The 25,617-nt window shown below is 63.1% G+C and overlaps 1 protein-coding gene across 1 annotated transcript in view; it reads right to left on the bottom strand.

The window, feature by feature from the left end:
- Window positions 1-25,617, bottom strand: part of Tp73 (tumor protein p73) — a 67,300-nt gene that overhangs the window by 11,949 nt on the left and 29,734 nt on the right. Inside the window, exon 4 of the mRNA XM_077791057.1 lies at window positions 9,168-9,410. Within this exon, the coding sequence (XP_077647183.1) occupies window positions 9,168-9,410 (243 nt within the window). The remainder of the gene's footprint in view (window positions 1-9,167; window positions 9,411-25,617) is intronic.

The raw sequence follows: 25,617 nt of genomic DNA, 5'->3' as shown, positions 1-25,617 counted from the left end.
AGATTCGGAGCTGATAAAATCTTATTTATCTTCGACTGTTGACACGGAGCCGCCTAGACTTGCCTGCTCGGATGCGTGCATTCTGTCTGGCTTGCAGGAAATGGTTTGCCCAAACACCGATGCGGCCTGTCCCTCCCAGGACCCCTCCCTCCTCTCCTCTCCTCCCCCACCCCAGTCCAAGGTGGGCCCGGCCTGGCTGGGAGCCCTGGGCCTGGCAGGGCTGGTGTGGGGGTGGCGGGTGAGAGGGCAGGTGGGGGGTGGGCGGGCGCGGGGCTGTTAATTTCCTCGCACCCGCTCCCGGCAGCTGGGTGCCTGGCATGGGCAGGTTTAGGCAAGAGGACAGTGGAGAGGTGATAATAACTTGTCTGTCATTTTCCCAGGACATGTACCATCTTGCAAACCGCAAATACCGTTAACCAGCTTGGGTGAATCTGTTACAACAGATTCTGGAAGACGGGGCCTACAGTGGGGGCTTTTATTTTTTTAAATGATTTTTTTTTTTACAGCCCACTTTTATCTACTTTCCTTGTGTGTATGTGAGTGTGTTTACAGGCACATCTTTCTCCTCTCTTGGACCCCTTCAAAGGTCACCCTGCCAAGGCCACTGGCCCTCGCTCTCTCCCTGGAACAGCTCTGGGGGCTGACCCACAGAGCATCACTTGAAGTCTGGAGGGCTCAGGCCGATCCCCTGGACCTAGAGAACCCTTTCTCCTGGGTGATCGCAGCCGTGGGTGCCTCTTGGACTCCTCTGGATACACCTGTCATGGCACGTCTGCGTCCCACAGAGAGTGACCTGACCCAGAGCATGGCAGGGGGCGCCAACACAGGTCAGGGAGCCCCGGCAGAACAGGAGAGCTAGCCCTGCCCTGGGAGCGACCAGCCTGGCGGGTACGTGATCCCCACTTCTTGTTTCAGAACACCTGGGGTCAGGCTGTGGCTCCCAGGTGGGACGCAGTGAAGGCCCTCACAGTGGGGCTCCAGGGAGGGTGCAGGGCACCCCACTGGGCAAAGTGCACAAGGGAAGAGGCTGCCGAGCTGTTGGCTGGGGAGGGTGGGAAGGACACCTGGACGCAGGCACATGCAGCCCTGATCACTGTCCAGTCGAGTCCCTGAAGCTGGGGCAAGAAACTATCCCCTGGGGAGGGGCAGGCCTGTGGTGAGCTGGAATACCCTTAGGATCTGGGCGACCTGCCTCACCATGACCTGGTGGCGGGTCCCAAAGAGCAAGCAGGAGCCACATGGAGGACTCTCGCGGCCTGGGAGACCTTGAGGGTGCCCCCTGCGGTGGATACATCTGACATGGCACGTCTGTGTTCAATAGAGAGTGACCAGGAGGCTGTGGAGCCTTGGGTGCTATAACTGGGCTCAGGCCTGCCCAGCCCCCATGTCAGGCACGGCTGCAGAGACAGAAGACGTGGCTTCTGTCCGGAGTTAGCACGAGCAGGGAGGGAAGCAGGCGCGTGCCGGACTAGGGCAGGCCTGGTGCTCGGTCCCCTGTCAGAGTAAAGGCCTGATGGGCACCTGGCCAGGACTTGAGGCCAATACAGAAGCCTGGCCACAGGCAGCCCAGGAGCAGCCCAGAGGAGAGCAGAGGGTTTGTGGTTGGGAGAGCCTGGGGCAGTGCTCACAGAGGGCCTGCACAGAGCCTTGGGGGGGGACACCAAACAGCTCTGCTGCCCCTTAACAGGGCTCCTGGGTCCACTGTACCCCTCATGGCCTCTAGATGGTTTTAGCCACCAGTTTTGCCTCCAAAAGCCACCAGCTCAGACTGGGTGGTCAGCACCCAGGCCAGGGCTGCGTGGCTCACAATACTGTGAAATGCTTATCTGGTCTTCATCGGCCCTGAAGGGGCGGGGTCTTTTTATCTGACGGTGAATTGACTGATAGCTGGTGGCCACCACGTAGCTGCGTGGGGGCTGGTCAAAGGAGGACCAAGGAAGGATCCTGCATTGGAACTTGAAGCTCCAGCCAGCCTCCCAGGAGGGAAGAGGGTGAAGGAGAGCCAGCCGATCATGCCTATGTAATGGAACTTCGTAAGACCCCAAAGGGCAGGGTTTAGACCACTTCTATATAGCACATGGAGGTCCAGGAGGGCAGTGCCCAGGCAGGACAGGGAAGCTCCATATCCATTCCCCACGCCTGGCCTGGGCATCTCTTCACCTGCATCCTTCGCAGCACACCAGGATGGGCTACCAGGCTTCCCTGAGTCCTGTGAGCCTGGAGCAAACACTGGACCCTGAGGCCTGGGGGTGACAGTTGAGCTGATGGCTGGCAGCTGAAAGGGTGGCACCCTGGGGACTGAGCCCTCGCCCTGTGGCCCCTGATGTGACCTCCAGGTGCAGAGCTGGCTGTGAGTGGAGGCTGCCCTGCCGGTGCCTGCTGCCACAGCCCTGATGGCTTCCTGGCGGGCGGGGGAGGGGGAGCACACACCTTTGGGGGTCCCAGGAGTCCTAGAAGCTGGTTTGGTTCTCTTCTCCATTGTAAGATCTCCAGGCTCCAGCCCCTGGCCCCCGGTCCCTGCCAGGCTTGACAGGTCCTGGGAACTGATATCCGGATACCACAAGACCGGCCTCAAGCAGTCTGTGGTCTGGGGAGAGCCCCAGGGCTCACGGAGGGCCTGCCCCGAGCCTTGAGGGACTGTGTCCCCCAGAACACTGGACGGCTCTGCTGCCCTCGACAGGGGTGGAGTTCTGTGTCTCACAGAAGGGGACAAAGCAGGATGTGGCTCCAGGTGTGACACACGCTCTGAGCTGCCTCACATCCCTGAGGGGTGGGGGCCTGGCCTGCCCTGGTCCTGCTACAGAGGGCGTCTCTCTTCACATCTGCGGGGTGGGGGGTCCCAGCAGCTGATGGGCAGGGACCGCTGGCCTCTACTTTGCTAGAGTCCTTGCCGTGGAGGCTGTCGGTAGATTTGCTGAGACCATCCCTCAGGTGTGGCTGAGTACTACCACCCTAGCTCTGCCTTCACCTGGCTGCGGGGACTCCACCTGGTCCTACGCTGCGACCCAGAGTCCCATCTGAAGACCTTGGGTGGAGGGGGTAGCGGGGCAGTGTTCTGAGGACATAAACAGGGGCTGTGTCCAAAATGCCACACCCACCTCTGTCTCCCATCTGGGTCCAAACTCGGGTGCCCCTGCCCACCCACTTGGCTTCTGACTTGGCCAGCAGAGAGCCCATACCCACCTGCCCTGGGTGCCCGGGAGCGAGCAGCCTCTGGCCGGCTGACCTGTGGCCCCCAGCTTTATGGAGAAAACATACTGGCCAGAGTCCAGCGAGCAGGCAGGGCTGTGGTCCAGGCCATGGTACTACCCAGCAGAGGCTCAGCGAGGAGGTGGCCAGTAGTCTGTCCTGGGAAGACCACACTCCTTAGCCCCCACCCTGACCTGGGAGGCAGGAGCTGTCCCAGTCTTCTGAGCTGGCCTGACCCTGCCCACTGGAAGTAGAAGGGAGCCCTGGGGTCAGCTGGCTCCCTTCTACTTCCAGTTCCTCACGGGAAATCCAAGAGCCTCCAGCCGCCGCCTTTCTGGGCAGTGGCTTGGTCTGTATAGGGGTCATGGGTGGACAGCTCCTTCCTTTAGGGCCCTGCAGCTTCCTGGGACACTAGCTGGAGGCAGCTGGAGACCGGGGAGGGCAGGAGGCGAGCTGGGCCCATGGGTGTGCCTGTTTCTGTTTTTAACACTGTCGTTGGTTGAAATCTAAGTTTTCACTGAACCTCATACATATGGAGTGTAGCCCTTGGGGACAGAGCTCTGGCATCTAACTCTGATGCCAAAGCCAGGTCCCAGCGGTGGAGGTGGCCTCCTTCATCCCCCTCAAGAGTCTCCAGCTGGACCCACCCTGCACAGGACTGGGATGCAGGTATGGCCCAGGCCATGGGCAGCACAGCTGGGCAGGTGACCAGGCATGACTCTGGGCTGTAAGCCTGAGGGGGCTCCCCAGGGGCCTCTGGACTCAGGCTTTACCCCCAGCTCTGGCAACTCTTCCCAGGGGCCTTCTCTGCCCTCAAACGCACCATCCTGCTCTCGGTTTCCGTGGTCCATCAAAACCCTGACCACCAGCCTCGGCCGGCCACACCATCTGCAGTGGAGGTGGTCCCCCCATGCGGACTGGCTACAGGTCCCCTGCCACTGACCCCTTGGGAAAGGGCCAGAATGCCCTCTACCAGGGCAGGGGCTGGGCCTCCAGGACCAGGGCCAGTGGACTCTTGTGTTGCCCGTCCACACACTTGAACTTAGCCACCAGGTGGGCCCTGAGGAAATCCCAAAGCCCTCCCTGGCCCAGAAGGGGCAGGAAGGCAGCAGACTGGGAGAGAGACCCCAGCTCCTGCTCAGCACGGCCTCCACGTCCCGAGCCCCACACGGTCCAGGTCCCATCCCGGCTTCAGCACCAGGTCCAGGAGAACCCTGCAGTGGGCCCTCCCCACCTGTAAAACAGGCTGGTGGGATTGGGGTGAGGTGGGCGGGGCCAGGCCCACGGGACAGCACCAGGAGAGGTAAGGAGGGACTGTCCGCAGGCCCGGCTGGCCTGACTCCTCTCCTTGGAGTCTGGTCAGCCCCAGAGCATCCCAGTGATAGAGATTCTAGAGGACCTTCCATTTGCTGGTTTAAAACTCGGCTCCTTGGGCTTCGGGTAGGCTCTACCTCTGCAGTAACAGGAGCTCACGGGGCAAGGTCTGTGCTCCCCCAGGGCCAAGCAGGCAGACCTCTGAGGGTCAGCACCTCTGTACCCTGGGTCACAGAGGTCTGACACATCCCAGACTCACCCCCATGGAGTTGGAGCCATGGTGAGACTGCGGGACAGGACCCTGGTTGGGGTGTGCCCAGCGAGGTGGGCAGTCCGTGCAACCCATGAACAGGCTCTCAGGGTTGGGCTGCTGGGGTCAAGGTGACCTGCCCTGACCTGACCTCTGGGAGGCCGAGTTCTTCCATTGTGAAGTGAGAGAGAAGCGCCTGCCTCCTGCAGCTGTGGGACCAGCACACAGGGGCCCTGCAGTGGTGTGGTCAGTTCTGTGGTCAGAACTCAGGTCCATGCAGCGACCACCACTTTGGAAACAAGTCTTTGAAAATGGACCATTATTCCTAACAAATAATTGGGTCCTGTTTCTCCATATCCCCGAGCCCACGGGGCAGGAGCCAGTCTTCCCAGGGGCCCTACAAGAGCCCAGTGGTGCGAAGTGGGGCCCTCTGGCTGGGGATGGCTCTCCGCTCCCAGGACCAGCCTGCTGGGGTCCGGGCTGCAGCCAATCCAGGGCCTCCAAGCCTGACTTTTCCAGCCTCCCTCATGGCCTTCAGACCAAGTTCTGTGACCAGGGCCAGGGGTCCTCTGGCTGTCAAGAGGACAGAGAGAGAATAGATGAGCCACCTCTAGCCAGGAGACCGGGCACTGACCCTGGCCAGAGCCGACTGCTGGGTGCTCCCTGGGCAGAGCCCTGCTGTACAATAGGAGCAATCACAGCCATCTCCCCTAAGTGCTCTCCTTTCCCCCAATAATCCACGTTTCATCTCCACAATAAACACTGTTAGAACTCTTCCCTTGGCTTTAAATACACATAATTGCTCCTGGTGCCAGTAAAAGTATTAATTCCACTTATGCATTCCATAAACTTTTAGGATAACGCAATTGATACCACAATCGTGTTGGGACACCTCTGCTATTCTTCTCTGGCTTGCAAACCTCCGAGGGGCTGGAAAGTTTTCTCCAAATCCATTAGTGTTGACTCAGCCTTGTCCTCCCCAGAAATCCCTCCTAGCGCTCTGCGCTTCCCGCCCGCCCTCCACAGCTCCCCCAGGGCGGGGGGCCCTCACGCCACATGGATCCGCTGGCCCCCACCCGACCACACACACACCCTGAATCTGAGGGCAGCTGGGGTTACTCAGGGCCGTGTCCAGGCCATGTCCCTCCGAGGGCTTCCACCTGTGGCCTCCTTCCTGTGCATGCCCTCGCCACCAGCCTCCCACAGCTGCCTCTAAGCACTCAGTCGGCTATTCCATGAAGTCTGGCCTCCCGGTGCCCACAGATGCCTGGTGGGGCCAGGGCTTCCACCCACATGGGCCTTCTTGACTGACCACAGAGCCCATCTCTAACCCTCCCAAACACCAAGCTTGTCTGCGTCCCTGCAAGGCAGGAAGGGGCTGAGCTGGGTGGCATTCAGGGACCCTTGTGTCGGGCTCTCTAGTGGGTAGAGGAGATGGCACCTGCTCCTCCTCTGCTCAGGAGACCCCTGGGGCCAGCTATCCACACACTGCCAGCTAATAGGGGTAGTTCCTAGAACAGGAGTGTCCACAGGGCCTAGGACACTGCCCATGTCCTAGGAAGGTCACAAAATGGGCAAGAGGGACTGCTACCCTCAACCTCGGCCCAGCCCCCAGTCCAACTGTCCACCGAGCATCAGTGCTCACTGGCTCACAACTGTAGCCTTTCCCAGTGTCTCTCTCCCCGGATCCCAGATGGGTCCTGAGACGGAACAAGCACTGGCCAGGACGGCTACAACGGCAGACCTTGCAGGGTGCTCCTGGCGCCAGGCCCTGTGCTGAGAAGGCCCGAGAGCCAGCCCATCTGTACCTGTTCCTCCTGTGGCAGGGGACGGGGGGCAGGGAGGTGACACAGCAGTAGGTTACAAGCAGACCTGGGAGGGGACCTGGACACCAGCAGGTGTCCCAGCTCTACCCATCCCACTTACAGAGATTGCCAGCCAAGCTGTCCTCGCCTGTCACTGGTCCCTGTCACTGGCCACAGCCTTGTAGCCAAACATTAAGCCTTCTCCAGCTGCCCGACCTGCCTGCTGGTGTGGGTCGTCGGAACCCTGGATGGCAACCTGAGGCCTGCCTGTGTGTGCCATGGATGTATGCACACGTGTGTGCTCCCAAGTACCCGTGTGCATCAGTGTGGCCAGCCTGTGGGGGTGCCCGCGTCTGTGTGTGCACATGCATGCACATGGGCACAGACATGCAAGCCCCTGAGTGGAGGGCTCCAGACCCCTGGGTGCGGTAGCAGAGCCGAGGTCTGAGGAAGCCGATGGGGCAGTGGACCCCAGAGCTGGGGAGGCCCATCGCAGCTCCAGCACAATAGAGGCCAAGGACGACATTAACAGCTGTGGTCACCTGGGGGCTAGCGAGGGTGTTTTTGCTGATCTGGGAGAAGAACGAGGGCAGCAGTCAACGCGGAATTGTACTTGAGAAAAATATGAATTATCTATCAGTTACCAGCCAGCAGCGTGGCAGGGGCCGAGCACCGCGTGGTGCTGAGTCCAGGGCAGCAAGTCTGGGCAGCGCCCACACAGCTGGACCTCCAAGAACTGACAGCAGTGGCTGCCTGCCCCTCCCTGGGCAAGTGAAAAAGCTCTCAGGGGTCTGCTCCCAGAGAGCCAAGGTGCCAAAAATCTCATTATCAATGTTGGTCCCACCTCCACCAGCTGCACGGGGAGGGGGAGGGCCCTGCGCAGGCACAGCACCCTGGCGCTGCGCGGCTCTGATGCTGGGCACCAAACGGGGGCCAGTTTGGAGGCTGCACCTTGCCCAACCCATGTGGCTGGTCAACCAGGGCTGCCTCAGTGGCCAGCAGACCACCCCATGGGGAGACTTAGGGCAGGACAGTAGGGCCAAACCATATGTCCCTTGAGCCCTGGCAGGGGTGGCAGAGCCTCATGTCGGGGGAGACAGCCAGCAGGCGGGCAGCTCCTCTTCCTCCCTGAGGACCAGCTCAGACCCTGTGAGGTGCTCTGAGCCCCGGGGCACTGCAAAGACCCCACCAGCATCCTCCAACAAAGGGAAGGAAGGGGGCAGAGCCTCTACCCAGCCAGGACTCAAGGGACTCCTTCTCCAGAATCTCAGACTCTGATGACAGTGTCACTTAGGAGAATGGGCACCCCCACCCCCAGAAGGGAGAGAATAACCTGGGCGAGGAGGCTGGACACAGAAGCAGGTGGTAGTGGGATTCCTGGGCTAGAGGTGTGCGGGTGGGGTGTCTTGGGTGTCCTCACCTGGCTTCGGGTCACCTGGCTGGACTGCCAAGCCTCCCTCCCACTAGGGCGGTAGAGAACAGAGAGACCTTGGGCAGGCACAGCCGCTATGGGACAGCCTCACCCAGGGGCCCCAGGCAGCAGGGACTCTGTCACCACAGGGGTGACTCGGTGACGGAGACCAGTGGAGGAACCTGCTCGGCTCTCGGTCCTTTCCACCTCATCAGAGCTCCCGGCCAGGTTGGAGAAGTAACTTACAGACGGGGAAACAGGCATGAGGCTGGGCTCTGCAGTAACCGCCTGGACGGGGCTGGGGGGCCCTGGACGGGTGTCACAATTGGCCGGCCCGTCAGAGCCCCAGGATTGGGGCGGAACCTCCACTCAGTGATGGGCCAGCAGCTGGGGAGCCAATGGCCAGCAACAACCAGAAGCAACGGTGGAGGTCCTGGCTGGAGCCCAGTCCCCAGACCAGTGTCTCCAGCCGCCTGCAGAGCCTGACGGGGCCACCTGGGCTCTGCCCTGCTCTCCAGCTCCAGTGGCTGGAAACCCTGGCCCGGGTGTCACTGGGCTCTTGCCCAGGGCCCCGCTCGCTATCTGAACAGCGCCGCGTGCCTTGGCTTCCTTGGCTGTAAAATGGGAATGAGAACGGATTCCGTCCTGTGGTCACTGAGCTCAGAGCACTCGGCGCGGGCCAGCTAGCAGCACGGTGAACGGAGGAGGCTCCCGGGGTTGGCACCAGCCAGATTCTCCCCAGGGGCACGGCCACGGCCCCAGCCCTCAGCACCGTGCTCCTGCCCCAACCTCCCCGGTGCTCGGAGATGACATTCCAGAGAAGACAGGACAGAGCCCTCGGCCACAACCAGCAGAGGGCCACGCTGCCCAGAGGAGGTGGCCTCAGTGGACTCGGATGACCCTCGAAGCAGGGTCCCCACCTGAGCACAGGCAAGCTGGCCAGTTGCCCCTGCCCCTGGCCCACCTGGACGGGTCACATCCTACCCCTCTGGGGCCCTGGGGGAAGCTGGCTGGCTCTGGCCAGCGTCCTAGGGGTGGGCACACATGGACTGCCCAGCCCAGAGACCCGCCTCCCGCCCGATGCTCCTCCCGGCTTGGGCCAGGTGGGAACCCGTGTGGACAGCGGCTGCTCAGCCCTCCTGAGGTGCCCCGACAGGGCCTCCCCATCCCCAGGCCGCTGGGAGCAGGGTCCACTCACCGTCCAGGTGGCTGACTTGGCTGTGCTGGACTGCTGGAAGGTGACCTCGAAGTGGTGGGGGCCAGGGTAGTCGGTGTTGGAGGGGATGACGGGCGCCGGGGACATGGTGTCAAAGGTGGAGCTGGGCTGCGCGTAGGGCGAGTGGGTGGGCACGCTGGCCGCGTGCTCGGGGGTGTAGGGGCTGGCTGGGGCCGGGCGGCTGCTCATCTGGTCCATGGTGCTGCTGAGCAAATTGAACTGGGCCTGGCGGGAAGGGGGCGGAGGGAGGGAGAAACTCTGTCGGTGGCGGGGCTGCGGGTGGAAGCCCCAGCCCGTCCTGGTCCCATCGGGGAGGTGTCTTGTTACAGGAGCCTTAAAGGGCCAGCCGGCTCCAGTCATCCCAAATATTTCCTCAGGCCCCCACCCCACCCCAACAGGCCACTACTTGTGTTGGGATAAACTGACATATTCACCTTGCCCGCCCCTCTCCATCGCCTCCCTGAGTGCCAGGGATTCTGGGGATCCACCCAGCCGCCCGGGAGGAATCGGGGCTTTGCAGCCTGGAGCGGAGCTGATGGGGTGTGGGGCTCCCCGCTCCTGATGCTCCGCTGTTCTCCCCAGGGCAGCCCTGTGAGCCAGGCCATGGCGGGCAGGACTGGAGCACCCTCTGGAGCCAGGGGTGCCACCAGGCTCTGGGGGACCAGATGTGGCCCCTGAATCCAGCCACCCAGGTGGGGGCTGCATGTCAGTGGCTGAGCCCAATATTCCCTGTGTCCCCAGAGTCCCCAACGACCACTTTCACTGGTTTCCTCAAGTAGCTGGCCTTGTCTCCATCAGAATGGCCAAGAAGCCTCCAGGCAGGGTGGACAGCCCCCCTCCCAGGGCCTCCTGGCAGCCCAGCTCCTCCCAGGTCCACTCTCCCAGGAACAGGGACTGTGCCTGGTGGGGCCCTGGGACCCCCGGAGGGGTCAGCCTCCCCAGCAGCTTCAGAGTCCCCAGTGTCTGGGTCCAGAGCAAGCCTCGCCTGGAGGCCCGGCCCAGGAAGGCCCTTTCCAAATCCAGAGGCTTCCCGCAGGAGGCAGGTTGGGGAGGGTAACACTGAAGGGCTCCCCGGGCCAGACTGGGTCCTTGCAGGAGGGGCTGCAGGGCTCTTTCCCCGGCCCAGGGTCGTGGGCACTGTCCTCTCCACAGGCCCTGTGGGCACTGCTCTGTCCCCATTTTACAGAGCAGGAGCCCGAGGCCTGGAGGGCAGAAGTGACCGGGGGATCCAGCGGCAAACACAGGACAGGGGACAGTGAAGGGGGACCCAGCAGGCGACCCCTTACTCCGCACTCCCCTCCTGGAGCCCTTGGAACCCACCAAAGTCCTCCCTCCCACCACCCTGCCTCCTCCAAACTGGAAAACAAACAGGTTCCTGGACACGGGGGTGGGTGCGGGCCTGTCCTGTGCTCCCCCGTGAGTCCCCAGCAGGGCTGGGAGGGTGGGGGCATGCTCAGCTCTTCCTGCACCCCAGCCCCCCTTCTTCCAAGGGGGGCTGGGCTTAATGACCCCAAGTCCCCCCAGCACAGCCTGCGCAGAGGCCACAAGTCCTGGGAGTCCGTGACAAGAGCCCTTGGCCCCAGGGCCCCTGCCACTCCTGGGTTTTGTCCAGAGTCCTGAACCCAGGGGCAGGCTGGGCAGCTGAGGGCAGTCCGGAGAAGGAGGGCTCAGTGGAAGATTGTCCAGGAGGATGAGAGAGGGGCGGGAGGGCAGGGGCAGGTCATGGCTCGCAGCAACACCAAGAGCAAGGTAGGGGCTTTCCTTGGGTACGCGAGCTCCAGGATGGCCAGCTGCCATCCAACCACTGGGTGGAATCCATACCCTGTCCTCCGGGGCGGCCACACGGGGCTCTCCTGGGAAAGTTGTGGTACAGGGTCTGGCCAAACCTGCCACCATATGGAAACAGCCTACGGGCCTCGGGCCATGGACTTGGGGGACCCTCTATTGATGGGACAGTGTCCCCTGTGGGACAGACCCTGCCCACCTCGCCAGCACCACTGAGGCTGACTGACCCCATCCTCAGCTCAGAGGCCACGGCTCAGAGGCGACACCAGCTGGAAAGACCCTCACTTCCTGGGGTCCTCTCCCATCTCACTCTGGTTCTCTGGAAGGTGTGGCTTGAGCGTCCCCTACTGAACTGGGAGCCAAGAGGACCCACGCTGTCCAGAAGGTCCTGCTGACACAGCCTGAGGAATGGCAGGATGAGTCGTGCTGAGCTGCAGGTGCAAGCCCGCCCTGATGCCCAGGCCTGGGCCACGGAAAGCAGCAGCCTCGTCTGCCACTCCACATTCACACCCTGAACCATCCTGGTTTGGGTAAACAAATTATTAAATCGCATCCACCTTTTGAGTGTGGCTACTAGTAACTGCAGAGCTGCACCCACAGCTCATGTTTAGTGGTCATCTTCCCATGTGGGGACTGGGCCCAGGACTCCATGGATACCAAATGTCTCCTGTGCATGCTCAAGCCCCTAAGCCAGGTGGCCAGTATGGCTCAGAACCTGTGCCCGCCCTAGAGGCTTTCCACCATCTCTGGACGAGTGATGCTAACAACGAAATTGCTGTGCAAATAGATATTACGCTGCACTCTTCAGGGATCAGAGACGGGGAAAGTGTGTACGCGCCCAGTACAGAGCCGCTGTCTCTACTGGATGGCGCTAGAGGATTGCACCCTCTGTCTGCACTCTGAGGTTTGCTGGTGGAGTGAAGAATGAGTGACTGAGTGGAGGTGTGGGGGTGTGGAGGTGAGCCAAGCTGGTGATGGCTGCACACTTCCACCTGGTGGGCAAAGGTCAGCTCACCCTGGTGCAGGCAGGAGCTGGCCTCTTCCACCAGAGCGTGGCCCTCTGGGAAGGGTCTTCCCGGTTGGCAGGGTGCTGGGCCAGGTGAGAGCTGCAGGGAGGGCTTCCTTCCTCCTGCATGTGGGAGCTCCTTGAGCAAGGGGCACCCAGCCCAGCCTCCCTGCGGGTCTAGATGCGGGTGTGGGCAGGCTCCCGTGCCCCAGCCCTGCTCCATCCCTGATGGCAGGACACCCCAGGCCAGCCGGGCCAGGAGCCCGTGCAGACCCATGACGAGGAGGTTCAGATTTTAACTTGCCCACATTCTTTCATGATCTGAGGACAGCGCCAGGGAATTAGTCACTGAACCAAGAGGAGAGGACTGATAGGATCTCCGCCTGAGCGGTTTGCAGGAGGCACCGGGGCCCTTCCAGCAGGAGGCCCGCCAGCAGGAGCGCCGCGAGATGTGAGGAAATGTCCTCTGGCCCTGAGCAAGCCCGGACCATCAGCGTCGCCGCCCACTGCAGTCCACACAGCCTCGGCGGAGGAACAGAGGCTGGCTCACCCGTCACTCCGGCCTCCTCTGACCTGCGGCCCACGGGCTCGATGACATTTCATGGTCAGAGGCCACTCCCAGGAGCACTGGGCTGGCCAGTCTCCAGCATGCCTCCTCCAGTTCCCGAGGCCCCAGGGACACCCTGGCACACTCATCCTGCCTGGCCACAGTGCCTACTGTGTCCGAGTGGGAGGTCGAGAGCCCACTAACTAGGAAACGTAGGTGGCTTTCTGCAGGGGCCTCCTCCTGGCCCTTCCTTCTCTGCCCCAGGTGTCCCCTGAGACACTTGGCGTCCCGCCTGCAGGTCCTGCTTACTCGGGGCTCTGCCTGGGACCCCTCCTGACTCCAGGCAAACTTGGAAACAGGGAAGTCTCGCCAGGGAGACCCAGCGAGGCCCACACAGAAGCCCAAGGTCCCCCAGAACCAAAGGCCCCGGAAACCCAGGTGAGACGCTCTTGGCCGTGGGGAGAAACCTGGGCAGAACCAGGACTTTTTTGGTTTGTTTTGCTTTCAGGAAGAACTCCCAAGAGAGTGGGCTGATTAGGACATGCCCGGCCCGCGGCAGCCCACATGTGCCTACATGCGCTCACCGGGCTCCTGGGCGTGACCCAGGCAGGCCTCGAGGAGCCAGCAGGAGCCAGGGAGCAGCGGGTGGCCTTCCCTCCAGCGTGCAGGCCACCATGGGCAAGGCCTGGCTGGGGACCCCGGTGCCTGAGGTAGGGGACAGAGCTCTGTGAGGGCTGAGGGAGAGCAGGGCCCTTCCCAGATCCCCTTGTCTTTTACCTGACCCCCACACCTCCTTGGCCTCTGAGGGACCAGCAGCACCCCACAGAGCTCCTCAATGCTCCTCGTCTGTGTGCAGTCCGAGCTCTCTGCCTTCCTGGGGGAGGAGGCAGGGGAGGGTAGCCCTGGGAGCCCGGCCTTCTGTCAAGCAGGCCAGACTTCCTCCAGCAAATCCATCAGCCCCAGCCTGGGGGTCTCCCCCTGCACTGGGATGGAGGCAGCTGTCAAAAATGGGTGAAGTTGTCTTCCCTTGGCCAATCTCGGGTCTCAACTCGGTTCCCAGACCTCATCTCCTTGGAACCCCCATGCCTCTGAGGTCCCCCTGCAGAGGACAACTGGGAAGCAGAGGACACACAGGACTGGGGAACTGTCTGCCAGCTCCCAGGGCACCTCTAGGAGAGCAGCCAAGGGTCCCCCCGCTCCTGGCCTGGCCTGGCCTGCCTGGGAGCAGAGGGGAGCTCTGGGGAGACTGCGACTCTGTGCTGTCCCACTGGCTGGACACAGATCCTTCTCCCTTTGTCAGTTAAACTGGGCAGCTCTGCAGAGAGGCAGGCCTGGGAGGCCTCCTCACTGGGGACAGGAGCCGTGCAGGCCACCTCGAGAAGCGACCCCGGGTGGTACTGCTCAGGGGGTGGGGGTCTCCATTCCCCAATGCACCTTGGCACTGCTGGCCCCTGGCAAGAAGCTAGTGCTCACAACGCTTATGGAATTAAACAGACCCTGAGGCTCCCACACAGACCTGGGGACTCAGCAGTGCCAGTGCCAGGCCTTCAGGAGCCTTTGGTGGGAGTGGCCACAGTGGGTGCTGAAGTTGTCCCTATGGCCATAGCCCCAAGCTTAGAGGGTGCTCATGGCCAGGGCCTTCTGCAGAACCCTGTAAGCCAGGGCAGGGGCATCCCCCTCAATTCCCTTTGGCCTCCCCCAGGTGTACCCATTTGGACCAGTCTCTGCTGTGGACCAAGCCTGACTCACAGTCCCAAGGTTCCAGTGCTCTGCTGTCTTCCCAGGGCTCCTGGGCTTCCTGTCCTGCTTCTCTGGGTAACACACACCCAAGCAGGGTCACCTGACCCTGGGTCTTCACTTGACCTCTCTGCCTTGGTTGCCTGGAGCTAAGATGGGGCAAATATCATCGTCTCGGGCTCCTGAGGCGGTGGCATAAATCAATATAGGTAAAGATCTGAGAGCAGCCAGGTGCAGTGGCCCACACCTGTAATCCCAGCTACTAGGAAGTGGAGGCGGAAGGATCCTGAGTTCCAGGCCAGCCTCAGCAACTTAGCAAGACCCTGTCTCCAAATAAAATAAAAAGGGCTATGGGTGTGGCTCAGTGGCACAGTGCTTGCCTAGCAAGTGCAGGGCCCTGGGTCCACTGCATGGCACACGGCAGGCCTCCTTTGTCCTCCCTGCCCATCCCAGGAGGCACAGACCCTGGGCAGAGCAGGTGCAATCCTGGGAGGGGTTCTCCCTGCAGAAGCATTAAGGTCTCTGCAGACAGAAGGAACCAAAATACGAGTTCACTCCTGGATTCCAAACCTCCAGCCAAGGGCCCTGGACAGCTTGGTTGGGGCAGCCCGCATCTCACACCCTGGACTTGGGTCCTCTCCCACGATGAGGCTGCACTCCCAGCCACATCTCGAGCCGAGGGATGCTGCCAGACAGCCCACCTGGTCCCCGCCAGCCCTTCTCCATTGCCAACTCTGCCAAACCCACGGGGACCACACCAGGGAACACCAGGCCCCTAGAAGGGAGGCCTGTGCCACGACATTGCTCAGTTGTCCTCCTGTCCCCCAGGCTCCCGCAGGAGCAGAGGAGAACATTTCCAAAGCCCTGGCAAGGACCACAGAGAGTCCCAAAGGCCCCTCCACCAAGTCCACCTGTGACCTCGACAGGAAGGCGGTGAGCTGCCCCAGGCTGCTCTCCCTCCCTCCTGAGAGGTCCCTTAGGCAGGGTCCCAGCTTGGCTCCCCGCCAACCCCAGGCTCCCCAGCTCCCTCTGCCCTCCCCGTGCAGGTGGCTGGGAGCTGACACCAGAGGAGAGGTGCCCGGGTCTGCCCTTCCTCACCTCCAGCAGGCACCTCCCCTCTCCTGGGCAGCGCCCAGGGTGGACGTCAGGAGACTCGGGTCTGAGGCCCAGTTTGCCCACAGCCTGCACGTGTGTCCCCTTCTGTGTGGAGAACAGGGTGACGGGGTCCACTGGGGTTTCCTCACAGGAGCAGTTAGGACCTGAGCTGGAGTGAGGAGGGGCCTGCAGTAGACCTTCAGCATGGGCTCCAACGCCATGTCCTCACACAAGCCCCCAGCCCTGGCTCTGTCCAGTCCCCACTACATGTAGCTGGCAGTTCCCTGCCGATTCTGCCCACACCTGGGACAGCAGCCCAGCAGGGCCACGGTGTACGGGAGCTCATCCACCGCTGTGGGCCACGGCACGGGGCGCGGGGCCCAGAGTGCTGGCAGAGGCAGTAGCTTGACAGGGCTCGGCCTCGGGGGTCTGCCTGGAGCCTGCCCTCCCTGGGCTTCCCCACCCTAAGCCGGATGTCCAGCTGGCTCCGCTCTGACCCCAGCACGGGAGGGACAGGGAGCCAGCGCCCAGTGCTCGGGAACACCAGGCCCGGGCTGCGGAGGAGTCTTTTAGGAGTAGCACACTCCTCGGGCTCCCTGCTCTTCTCCCGTGGGCATGTCTGAACCTGGGCCCAGCCTCACCCCAGGGTTAGTGACTGACACCAGCCTGGCCCCGCAGGAGACGAGCCATCCCGCTCGGAGAGACCTCCATCCCGCCAGTGTTTCCCACAGTCTCTCCCGAGCCTGTGATTAAACGGATGGAAATGCCAACAAGACGCGACTTGCGCTGGGGGGAGGCTGCTCCCTGAGACATGCACACGGCACCCCCTCCCCTGCCCTCCCTGCCAAGCCAGGCTGTGCCCAGCACCACGAGGGCCATGTGGAACTTTCCACACCTCGCTCCCGGATCATGCCCCCAGAAGTCCCGCTCGGCCACCGGGTGTCTGTCTGTGGGACCCACCACGAGGCCCAGGCCACCCGCCCCTGCCTTCACCCACATGGCCAGCCTGGACCCAGAGCACCCCACAGAGTCCCCCTAGGGCCTCCAGGCTGCCCCCCGGCTGGCTCTACAGGGCAGGTCTGTCCAGCCCCCGAGAGCCTGGGTGAAGGTGGGCTTCCAGGAAGACGGGCTGCGGGGGGCATGGCTACTGCCGGCCCCTCTCCCCTGTGTCCCCTGCTCCCTGGGTCCTGCACGCCCCCTGCCTGCCTGCCCGTCCATTCCTTTAGGCCCTGCTGGCACCAGCTGAACACCCCAGGCGGCCGGCCAGGCTCCCCAGGCCTCCAGAGCTCAGGTCAGTGGAGACCCAGAAGGAGCAGCCAAACGAGAAACTGGAAGGTGGCCGGTGTGAGGCAGGGCACAGCAAGGGTGGGCGGCACGTGTGTGCCACCAGCGATGGCCGGCAGCCAGATGGTGACATCTGGGCCAGGGACCCAAGATGAGGAGGAACAGGCAGCCCAGGAGCCGGGACAGGCCATGGAGGCCGAGACAAAGGTCCTCCCAGCCCAGCTTGGCTCACATGCCCTGCAGCTAATGAGCTCTGGAGTAGAGGGGCTCCTACCCGCCACTGGGGCCTGAGCCACCTCCCTCCCAGGCCCTTCTTGTCACCAACCTGCCTCCCCCGAACCTTCCCACATGCAGGAAGCAGTGGCAGCTGCAGCTCCTGCCCTCCTGGGTGGAGGCAGGAGCAAGCCGCAGGCCAGTGGGGGGCACAGGGGCACCAAGCGCTGAGGGGCAGCACGTGTCTCTCATCCCAGCGACCCAGGAGCCTGGGGCAGGAGGATCATGAGAGTGAGACCAGCCTTAGCAACTTAGCAAGCCCCTGACTCAAAATAAAAAATAAGGCCTGGGGTGTAGCTCAGCGGTAAAGTGCCCCTGGGTTCAATTCATTAAAAAATAAAAAAGTGGGGAAATGCCTCCAGGCAAGAGGGCAGGAGCAGGTGTCCAGCAGGGCAGGGCTCTGGGACACGGAGGCTGTGGCAGAGCCTGCAGGGAGTAATCTGCCCGGGAACTGGAGACCTCCCGTGGTCCCCGGCAGGAACGTCAGGTCCAGGGCCTGTGGCCAGGGGAAGGACCATGGGCAAGCACAGCTGGACTGCTGGGGCCAGAGAGGTGCTGAGGCAGAGCCTTGGGGTTCTGTGAACGGACGTGGACCAGGGTCTCGGGGGCCTCTCGGCTCTGGAGTTGAGGACAGACGGCGACGGCTAACGCCTGCTCTGGTCGTGTCTGAGCAGCGGGCAGGCGGCCTGGGGCCTGGGAATATCTGGAGGCTGCTCAAGTGGGGTGCAGGGTCAGGGCTGCTCTGGGGCTGAGCAGAGCATAGTGGAGGAGTGGGCGTCCTGCCGGCTGAGACACGGCCAGGCCACCCATGCAGAAGACCAGCTTGATTTGGGTCCCGTACGTGCAGGGCCCGCTGGGCGGGCATCCAGAGCGAACCAACCACACCCAGCCACAGCAGCAGGGACTAGTGTGCCCTGCAAGTGGGACGACCCCTCCGAGATGGGCAGGTCCCAGTGGGTGTCTCCCTCGGCTCTCCCCTCGGCCTTCCCACCTGGGCTCTGTCCTGCGCAAGCCTTGCCTCCCAGCAGGTCCCAGCCATTTCCCTGTGGCCACCTGGTCCCTAGGCTGGCCGGGCTGTGCTCCCTCTCAGCACTTCCCGCTGGCAGCCCCTCGTCCTGTCTCCGTGACACCCTCTCCTGGCTTCAGGACTGTCCTTCCCAGCCCCCTCCCAGGGCTCTGCTCCCACCTGCCTCCCTCCAGCCCCTCCACCAGCGCCCAGGATCCCCGGCAGTCACCTCCATGCCCTCCTGCCCACGGGACGCCACCTCTGAGAGTCTGAGGCAGCCCGTGTGGCCAGGCTCCATGCCCACCTCCCCTGTGCCCCCTGCAGCCTTTCTAGCCACCACCGCAGGGTGCAGATGAGAACTCAACCTTCTCCCACAGTCCTCTCCTGCCCTCCCTCCGAAAGTCCCTTCAAACTGTCCCGGTCACTCCCTGCTCAGTCCCTGCTGGTCACTTCCCAGGTCAGAGTTTCCCTGCTCCCTTCCAACGTGGCTTCAGAAGCTCCGCCAGCCTTGTCCTCTCCTGCCTGTCCCCCTCGGTGGCCCCTGGGTGTTGCCAAGGCAACAGTCCTGGCAGTGCCCAGGTCCCCAGGCCCCCTGCTTTACCATCTCAGGCCAAGTCCTCGGGGTCAACCACGCACTCTCCAGCGGGCCAGCACATGCTGCCCAGCCCTGCCTCTGTCCCAAACCTGGTCTGGGTGCAGGCATCCCTCACCTGCACCCTTCCAGCCAGGGCGCCCAGCCTCGGCCCTGCCCTCCTGTGGCCTGTTCTCGCAGTGCACCCTGTCCTTCTGGAACCCAGGTCCGCCCCGTCCCTGCTCTGCTCCACTGCCCCTTGCACACAACAGGTGCCTAGTAACTCTTCTTGCTGCTCTGGTGAGCTTGCCCCACCGGGGCGTCCCTGGGGCCCCGCCTGCCCACAGGCTGTGCTTTCTGCGGGAGCCCAGGGACACCTGCTCTCGGCACACACCGAGGACCCCAGCTCTGTTAGTCACACAAGGGAGCCTGACACTCACACTCTTGGCACCCTCTGCAGGAGGGAGGAGGCCGGGGACAGCCAGGCCCCACGGCAGTTATTCTGCTGCAGACACAGAAGGTGTAGAAGAGCCTGGTGCCTCGAGTCGCCCCGTGTCTCTCTCAGGATGCTGAAGCCCAGAGGGGAGCCAGCGATGGTGGCTGGGGACCAGGAAATCTGGGAAGAAGGGGGCGGTCCCGGGTGTTGGGGACAGAGCCTGTTATGGAGTCTCTGTCCTCAGTTCTGCTCTGCACTGTGAGCGGGGCTCAGAGCCCAGGGAACAAGGCAGGACCCAGCCCTGTCCCCATGCCCCTCGGGCCAGGTGAGCGAGGTCGGCAGTCAGGAGCTGCAGACCCAAGATGTGGTACCACTTGGCCAAAGCCACAGGGACTCTCCAGTCCTCGTGCCAGACAGGAAGATGGTGAGCAAACAAAGAGCAGCAGAGACGCCCGAGGAAGGCTCTGGAACCGGCCTTTTCTGTACCTGCACCTACAGACACGTGCAGCCGACAGGGGCAACAGCCAGTGGCCGCCACGGTGACCCCGGAGCTCGGAACCAACCTAGCAGACATCAGGGTTGTGCTCTTCCACTTACGGCAAAGGAAACACTCAGTAAGGGCACTGCTCCCCAGACGCAGCCAACGCGCTCCACAGACAGAGCTCCCAGTAGGAACCCCAGACAATGCTGGGGTGCCCTGGACAGGCCACCCAGCTGTGGCTCCAACAGCATCCTGCAAGGCAGAGCTGGCAGCAGGCTCCTGTGTGGCCACTGTACACGGACCGTGATGATAAAAGCCAACAGCGGGGTAAAGCCCCCACTCCAGTTCTGCTGGTCCACCTGGGTTTAACACATTTTGGGCAGAACTGCGTTGGCCTCTGGTACTCTCCGACAGTGGAACAAAGTCATAAATACTCTCTTTGACACAGAAGCAGGGAAACTGAGTCTCCCGCCCAGATTAGGATGACTCCACTCAGCCCCGCTCCCCAGGGGTAGGGAGGTTAGGACCATGGTGGGCTCTGGGCTCGGCCACTCCCTGCCCTTGTCACTTGACCCAGTGCAGAAGAGGCGCGCAGCGTGAAGGACCCTGGCTACAGGGTAGGCGCACGCATGGAGGGCAAGCCCAGCTCTCCCCAGCCTAGAAGAAGCACAGCACATAGTGGCCACTGCTGGATCCCAGGGCAGTGGCGGCAGCATGTTGGATGCTAGTGGGCCCCAGAGGGACTCTGTGGCCTCAGGACAGCGGCTCTCTACCTCCCACCACCTCCCAGGACAGACACCCGAGCAGCAGCCGCTCAGCCTTGGTGCCATCCTTCCCGCAGGACAATGCCTGCTCCATCAAAGAGAAAAGGTGGCACCAGAGTCTCTGTGGCCCCAGGCTTCTCAGCTGGCCAGACTGGGACACTGGCCAGGGGTCCGCCAGGCATGACAGCCTATGCCCTGGCAGCCAGGAGGCCACACCCTCAGGGGCTGTTTCCGCCACAAGGTGCTGGTGGTGATGCATCAAGGAACGAGCAGGTGGCAGATGGCTAGGGGACACCCCTTCCTCACTGGGTGCAGATTCAAAGCAGGGGCCAGGTGTGCAGAAGCCAGGGGCCTCTAGACTCAAGTGCATGGAGCCAGTGCCCAGGTCAGGCCGTGACATTCACTCTCTGAGCCACACTGTGCCACACACACACTGCCATTCTGTGGGGGGAACACTCCCACAGGCACAAAACACCCAACACACAATGTACACACACTGTCACAAGGCACACGTAACCCACATGTCCGTAGCACACAAGCACACCTGCACACAGGTACACACACCTGGACACACCTAGAACACAGGAACCCACCCACCTGTGTTCTCACCTGCATATGCACCATGTCCACACGTGGTGCATACACTCACGCACAGCCACACACACTGCCACGCCACGCCACGCCTTTCATGCACACACATCTTCACGCGTGTGAGTACTGTGGCATGCACACTTACAGGCACACACGGACTCGCCTCTCTCGTGCCCACACCAGCCCTGGCCATACTGCCTGCAGTGGCCGCACCACGGCCCTGTCCTGGGAGGGCAGACCTGGGGACACACGCAGTCTGTCCACCCACCCACCATCTCTCTGCCTGATGCTGTCCCCCTCATGGAGCTTGTACCTGCAGCCCTGCTCTCTAAGCTCCCCTGAGGGGAAGGCCCTGCACAGAGCAGCTGCGGGGCCCTCTGCCTGCTCAATTAGCAGCCCGGAGCCTGCCTGAGCCCAGGGACTTGGCAGGTCTGGAAATGAGCCCAGGTCCCCAGGGCGCAGCCCGGGGATCAGGCCTGGGGGCCAAGCACAGGCTGCAGTCCCTTCTTTCCATCTGCCAGGCCAGCACCCTGCCTGAGGGGGCAGCGGGAGGCCTTGGCTACACCTGCAGGTCCTGTCCTCTGAGCCCACACCCACCTCAAGAGCAGCCCACGCCCGGAGAACACCCGCTGCTGTCAAATAAACACCTCATCCCAGGGGAGGATGCTCTTGGCCCTGGGGGGGGCGGCTTCACAGCGAGGCTGGGAGCAAAGGTGACCCCAGGTGTGCTGAGCCCCTGGCAGGGGGCGCAGCAGAGAGCAGAGACACCAGCCTCCAAGCTGAGGAGGCTCGCCCAGCCTTGACAGACTGGCCCAGCCTCCCGGTCTCTGCCCAGCCAGTGGCCACTGGCTCTCAGAGCTACCCCAGGATTGACAGGTTCCCAAATCTGTCCACCTCCAGCCCAAATCTATCCACCTCCAGCCTAGGTCCCGCCTCCAGCCCCCTCAATGCCTCCCTTCCTGCTTCTGGTCATCCCAGAAGGCAGCAGGCACCCGACCAGGAAGACAAGCAAAAACAGACCCCTCTGAGCCTCCACCATGGCAAGACCCGCACACGCCCACCCCCAGAAGGACGGAGCCCGGTTCCCAGATGCCCGGTGCCAGTGCGTCACACCTACCGTGGCGAGGTGCCTCATGGGGTCACCGACGTACAGCATGGTAGGCACTCGGGGGTCTGCACACGCCGGGGAGCCGGTGTGCCACGGGACGAGGCATGGGTCTGGGTGGCTGGGGAGGGAAGGGGCAGAGCAGCGGCCGCTGGGCGGGGTGGCCCGAGGGGCGAGGCTCCGTGGCTAGGGAGGCAGGAGCCAGGGATGCTCCGGAACCTGTGGGCCGCTTGTTGGCATTTTCGCTTTTCCCATCTCCCTTAGTTCTGTCAACTGGCCGCATCCAACAACAAACCCACAGCCCACCCCTTTATTCCTCATGACTATGCATCAACGCCGGGGCAGGTCTCAGCTTGCCCAGTGATGTTGGACCGCACCAAGGAGGCCGCACGGGGGAAGCAGGCAGGCACGCAGGTCAGTGGCCGGCTCCACCAGAACACCCCACCTGCTCCTTCTGAGCCCCGCCCAGGGAAGACTCTGGGGGCCACAGCCCTCACCCGGAAAGCAGTCTCTGTCCCTGAGCACAAGGGGCGCGTCCTGGCCCTTGAGGCCTGGTAGCCACAGCTGGGCCACCCTAAGGAGAGAGATGTTGCCTGCCGCCAGCCGTGGCGCCCCAGGCAAGCAAACCTCCCTCCCGCCCCAGGAACTGGGGGTCCATGGGCATCACCCTAAGGGCTGTACAGAGTAGAGACACACCGGGTGATTTGTGTCTCTGGACCTCTAGGGAATCAGGGGACACAATGGCACCCTCGCATGGTAAAAGATGACGTCAGAGAACCCAGAGCCCCACCTGGAAGATGCCATCTTGTCACCCTTGCCCAGCCCCAGGAAGCAGAGATATGGCCACGACCACCAAAGAAGAGCCAGAGGGCCTCTGGGGCCCCCAGCACAGCCACATGGCCCTTGGCACAGCCAGGGGCTTGCATCAGCAGTGCAGGGGCAGGGGGTGGGGGGACGGGAGCAGTGTGGCTCTCTTTCTCCAACACCAGATTTCCATTCAATTTTAACCATCTCTGGTGCAAAGTGTCCTCCACAGAAGGGCTGGACCTGCCCGGCAGAGCGTCCACAACACAAAGCCTCAAGTGACACGGAGCCTTCCCTGGAGCACGGCGGCTTCCGGCCCATGGGAGAGAGCGCTCCACATCTGCGGGGAGACCCTGGTCTTGCAGACCACCTTCCGCCTCCGCAGAGCTGGCAACAGCTGGGCTTGGGCAGAGAGGGGCTGGGCCTGTGAGGGCCTGGAGGACTTGTCCAGCCTTCTGGTCCACTGGGCTGGAGGAAGAAGGAGGGCACCCAGGAGCAGGCCCCACCACGAGGCTGGGGCGAGACCCCACTCAGTGCTCTAGGCTCCATGAAGGGCAGAGAAAGGCTCGGCTCTACACCGTCAGCCCAGGCTGGCCTGGGCCCTTGACTCCAGCCGCCACGGCTCTGAGCTCCTAACAGGCCGGTCCAGATCCCCGGGGAAGCAAAGCTCCCTTTGCGGGACAAGCGTTCTGGAGGACATCTCTGGGTGACACCACGCGGGGGCCTGCAGGGAGGCCCAGTGGGAAGTCGGTGCAAGCAGCAGCCCCCTCCTGTGGGGTGGGGATCGGGCATGAGCCCCCACACTGCCCTGGGCAGGGCCTGTCCTTCAGTGAGGTTCCTGCTGGTGGCCGCTGGCCCTGCTCAGGGCAGTCCTGGGGATGTGAGTCCTTTCCGCTTCCAAACGTGGACAGCTCTGGGGAGGCAGGAGGACCCTGATTCGATCCCACCCCCCATGGGGCACCGCAGGGTGAGGGCAGGTTCCCCAACCTCTGCACAGGAGAGTCCTCAGCCTCCAGGGGAGAGTGGAGGGATGCAGAGGCTCAGAGTCCTGAGCTCAGGCCGGTCCTCCCGCCTGGCTGTTCTTACCAACTCCCCAGGGGGAGAGCAAAGGAAGCACCTGGCGGGAGGCGGGGACAGCCTTCTGGTCCACTGGGCTGGAGGAAGCAGGGCCCGAAGGGTGGAAGAAGGGCAGGTGGGTGGGCGGGAGGAGCTGCGACCCAGAGACTGCGCAGGGGGCTGGAGCCCAAGCAAGGCTGCTGGCTTCTGCCCACAGAGCACTCGCTTCCCGTGGCGTTCCCCAAGGCCGGGGAGGACGGAGTCAGGGGTTGGAGTCCCCGTCCCTGGAAACAGGACACTCCCTAGCCAGGCCCCCAGGGGCTCCCAGGGGGCCACGGCCCCTGCTTTTCTGTGTCTGACTCAGCGGACTCCATCCCACTGACCACCTCTACAGCTCCCCACTGGACAGGAGGGTCCCTTCTACCGACCATCATTCCCCACAGCACCACAGGCTCGGGAGGGGCTGTGCCGGAGGGACTCACACACCTCCCTGCTGGACAGGTGGCTGGGCCCCTACCCCCACCCCTGGGGAGAGGCCTGGGGCTCTGTGCTGCTGAGGGCTGGGGGCAGGGATCAGCTGGAGTTCATTCCCTAAGGTCCCCTGCCACTAGAGCTCGTGGAGGGCTCACAGGTGGCGGTGGTGGGCTGGGTGGGGCTTAGAGCTGAGCAGGTGGAGCCCTGTCCCTTTCTCAGGCTGTAGACACCCTTCCCCACCCATTCCCAGGGCTGTGCACACAGGGAACCTGCTCACCCTTCTCTGGGGCCTGGGGAGACATGCCCACTCCCCAAGCTGGGAAGTCCCACCCTGGGTGACCCCAGGGGTGTCCAGAGGCTCTAGCTTGGGTGTCCGTCACTGTGGGCCCAGGCAGATCCCCCGCCTACCGCAGCGCCCCCTCCCACAGTGCCCCTCCTCCCCAGTGGCCCACCTGCGCCCAGCAGCTGTCACCACAGACAGGCGCCAGGAGAGGCGGGAAGGGGCACTGGGGGGCAGGAGGGCTCTGGCCAGCACCTGCCTCCCTCCCTTTGTGCCGGGGCCCTCAGCATCCTCCCTGGGGCTGGCTGGGCCTCGGGTGCTCAGTGCCCCGCTTCATGTGGTCCAGGGGGTGCTAGGGAACGGATCTGTTCCAAGGCCAGGCTTGGCGACGCTGAGCACAGGAGAAAATCATGATTCCTGTCCCCACAGCAGCCCTCTGCCTGCTTGGCACCCACTGGTGCTTACCGTGCAGGGCTCTGTCCTCCCAGAAAGTGTGGCCAGGGGTGACCCTCATCCTGACGGAAGCCTTCCCTCTTGCAGGGCACAAGGGGGCTGTCGGGGCAGGGCTGAGCCAGTCTCGGACACGCTCACCTGAGCCCGGGCCCCCACTCCCTGCCCTGCCCCCAGCCCTGGGAGGCTTGTCTCTGGCAGGACACGGCTCTGTTTTAGTGCGGGCCACCACTGAGGGCAAGGAGCTCCACCGGCAGGAACCGAGGTGGACAAGGGGGTCAGAAGCTCTGGGGCCCTGGCCCTCCTCTGCAAAACTGTTCTGAGGCTCCCAGGGATCGGCTTCGCGACACGGACCTCCTCCCGCCCTCGCCATGAGCCTGGTGTTTGTCACATCCTCCTCCCAGGCCACACACCACCTGCTGCCCTCAGCCCCAGAGGACTTAGAACCCCTTAGTGGCCCTGTTTACAGACAGGGACACCAAGGCCCGGAAGGGTTAGAAAGCCCCGAGAGCTGCCCAGCCTGGAATTCTGGCCTCAGAGCCCCCACAGCCCCCACAGCCCGAGACCCTGGGCTGTCTGAGTCCTGTGGCCACAGAGACCTTCTGGCCTGCCACAAGACCCATGGCCTCCTCCAAGGCCCACCGGGGGCCCAGCTGCTCCTGTCCACCCTGTTCCCTTTGATGGCCT

This window comes from Urocitellus parryii, chromosome 11 (genome assembly GCF_045843805.1).
Source record: "Urocitellus parryii isolate mUroPar1 chromosome 11, mUroPar1.hap1, whole genome shotgun sequence".
NCBI lineage: Eukaryota > Metazoa > Chordata > Mammalia > Rodentia > Sciuridae > Urocitellus > Urocitellus parryii.
This window is presented reverse-complemented; position numbering and strand designations above follow the sequence as displayed.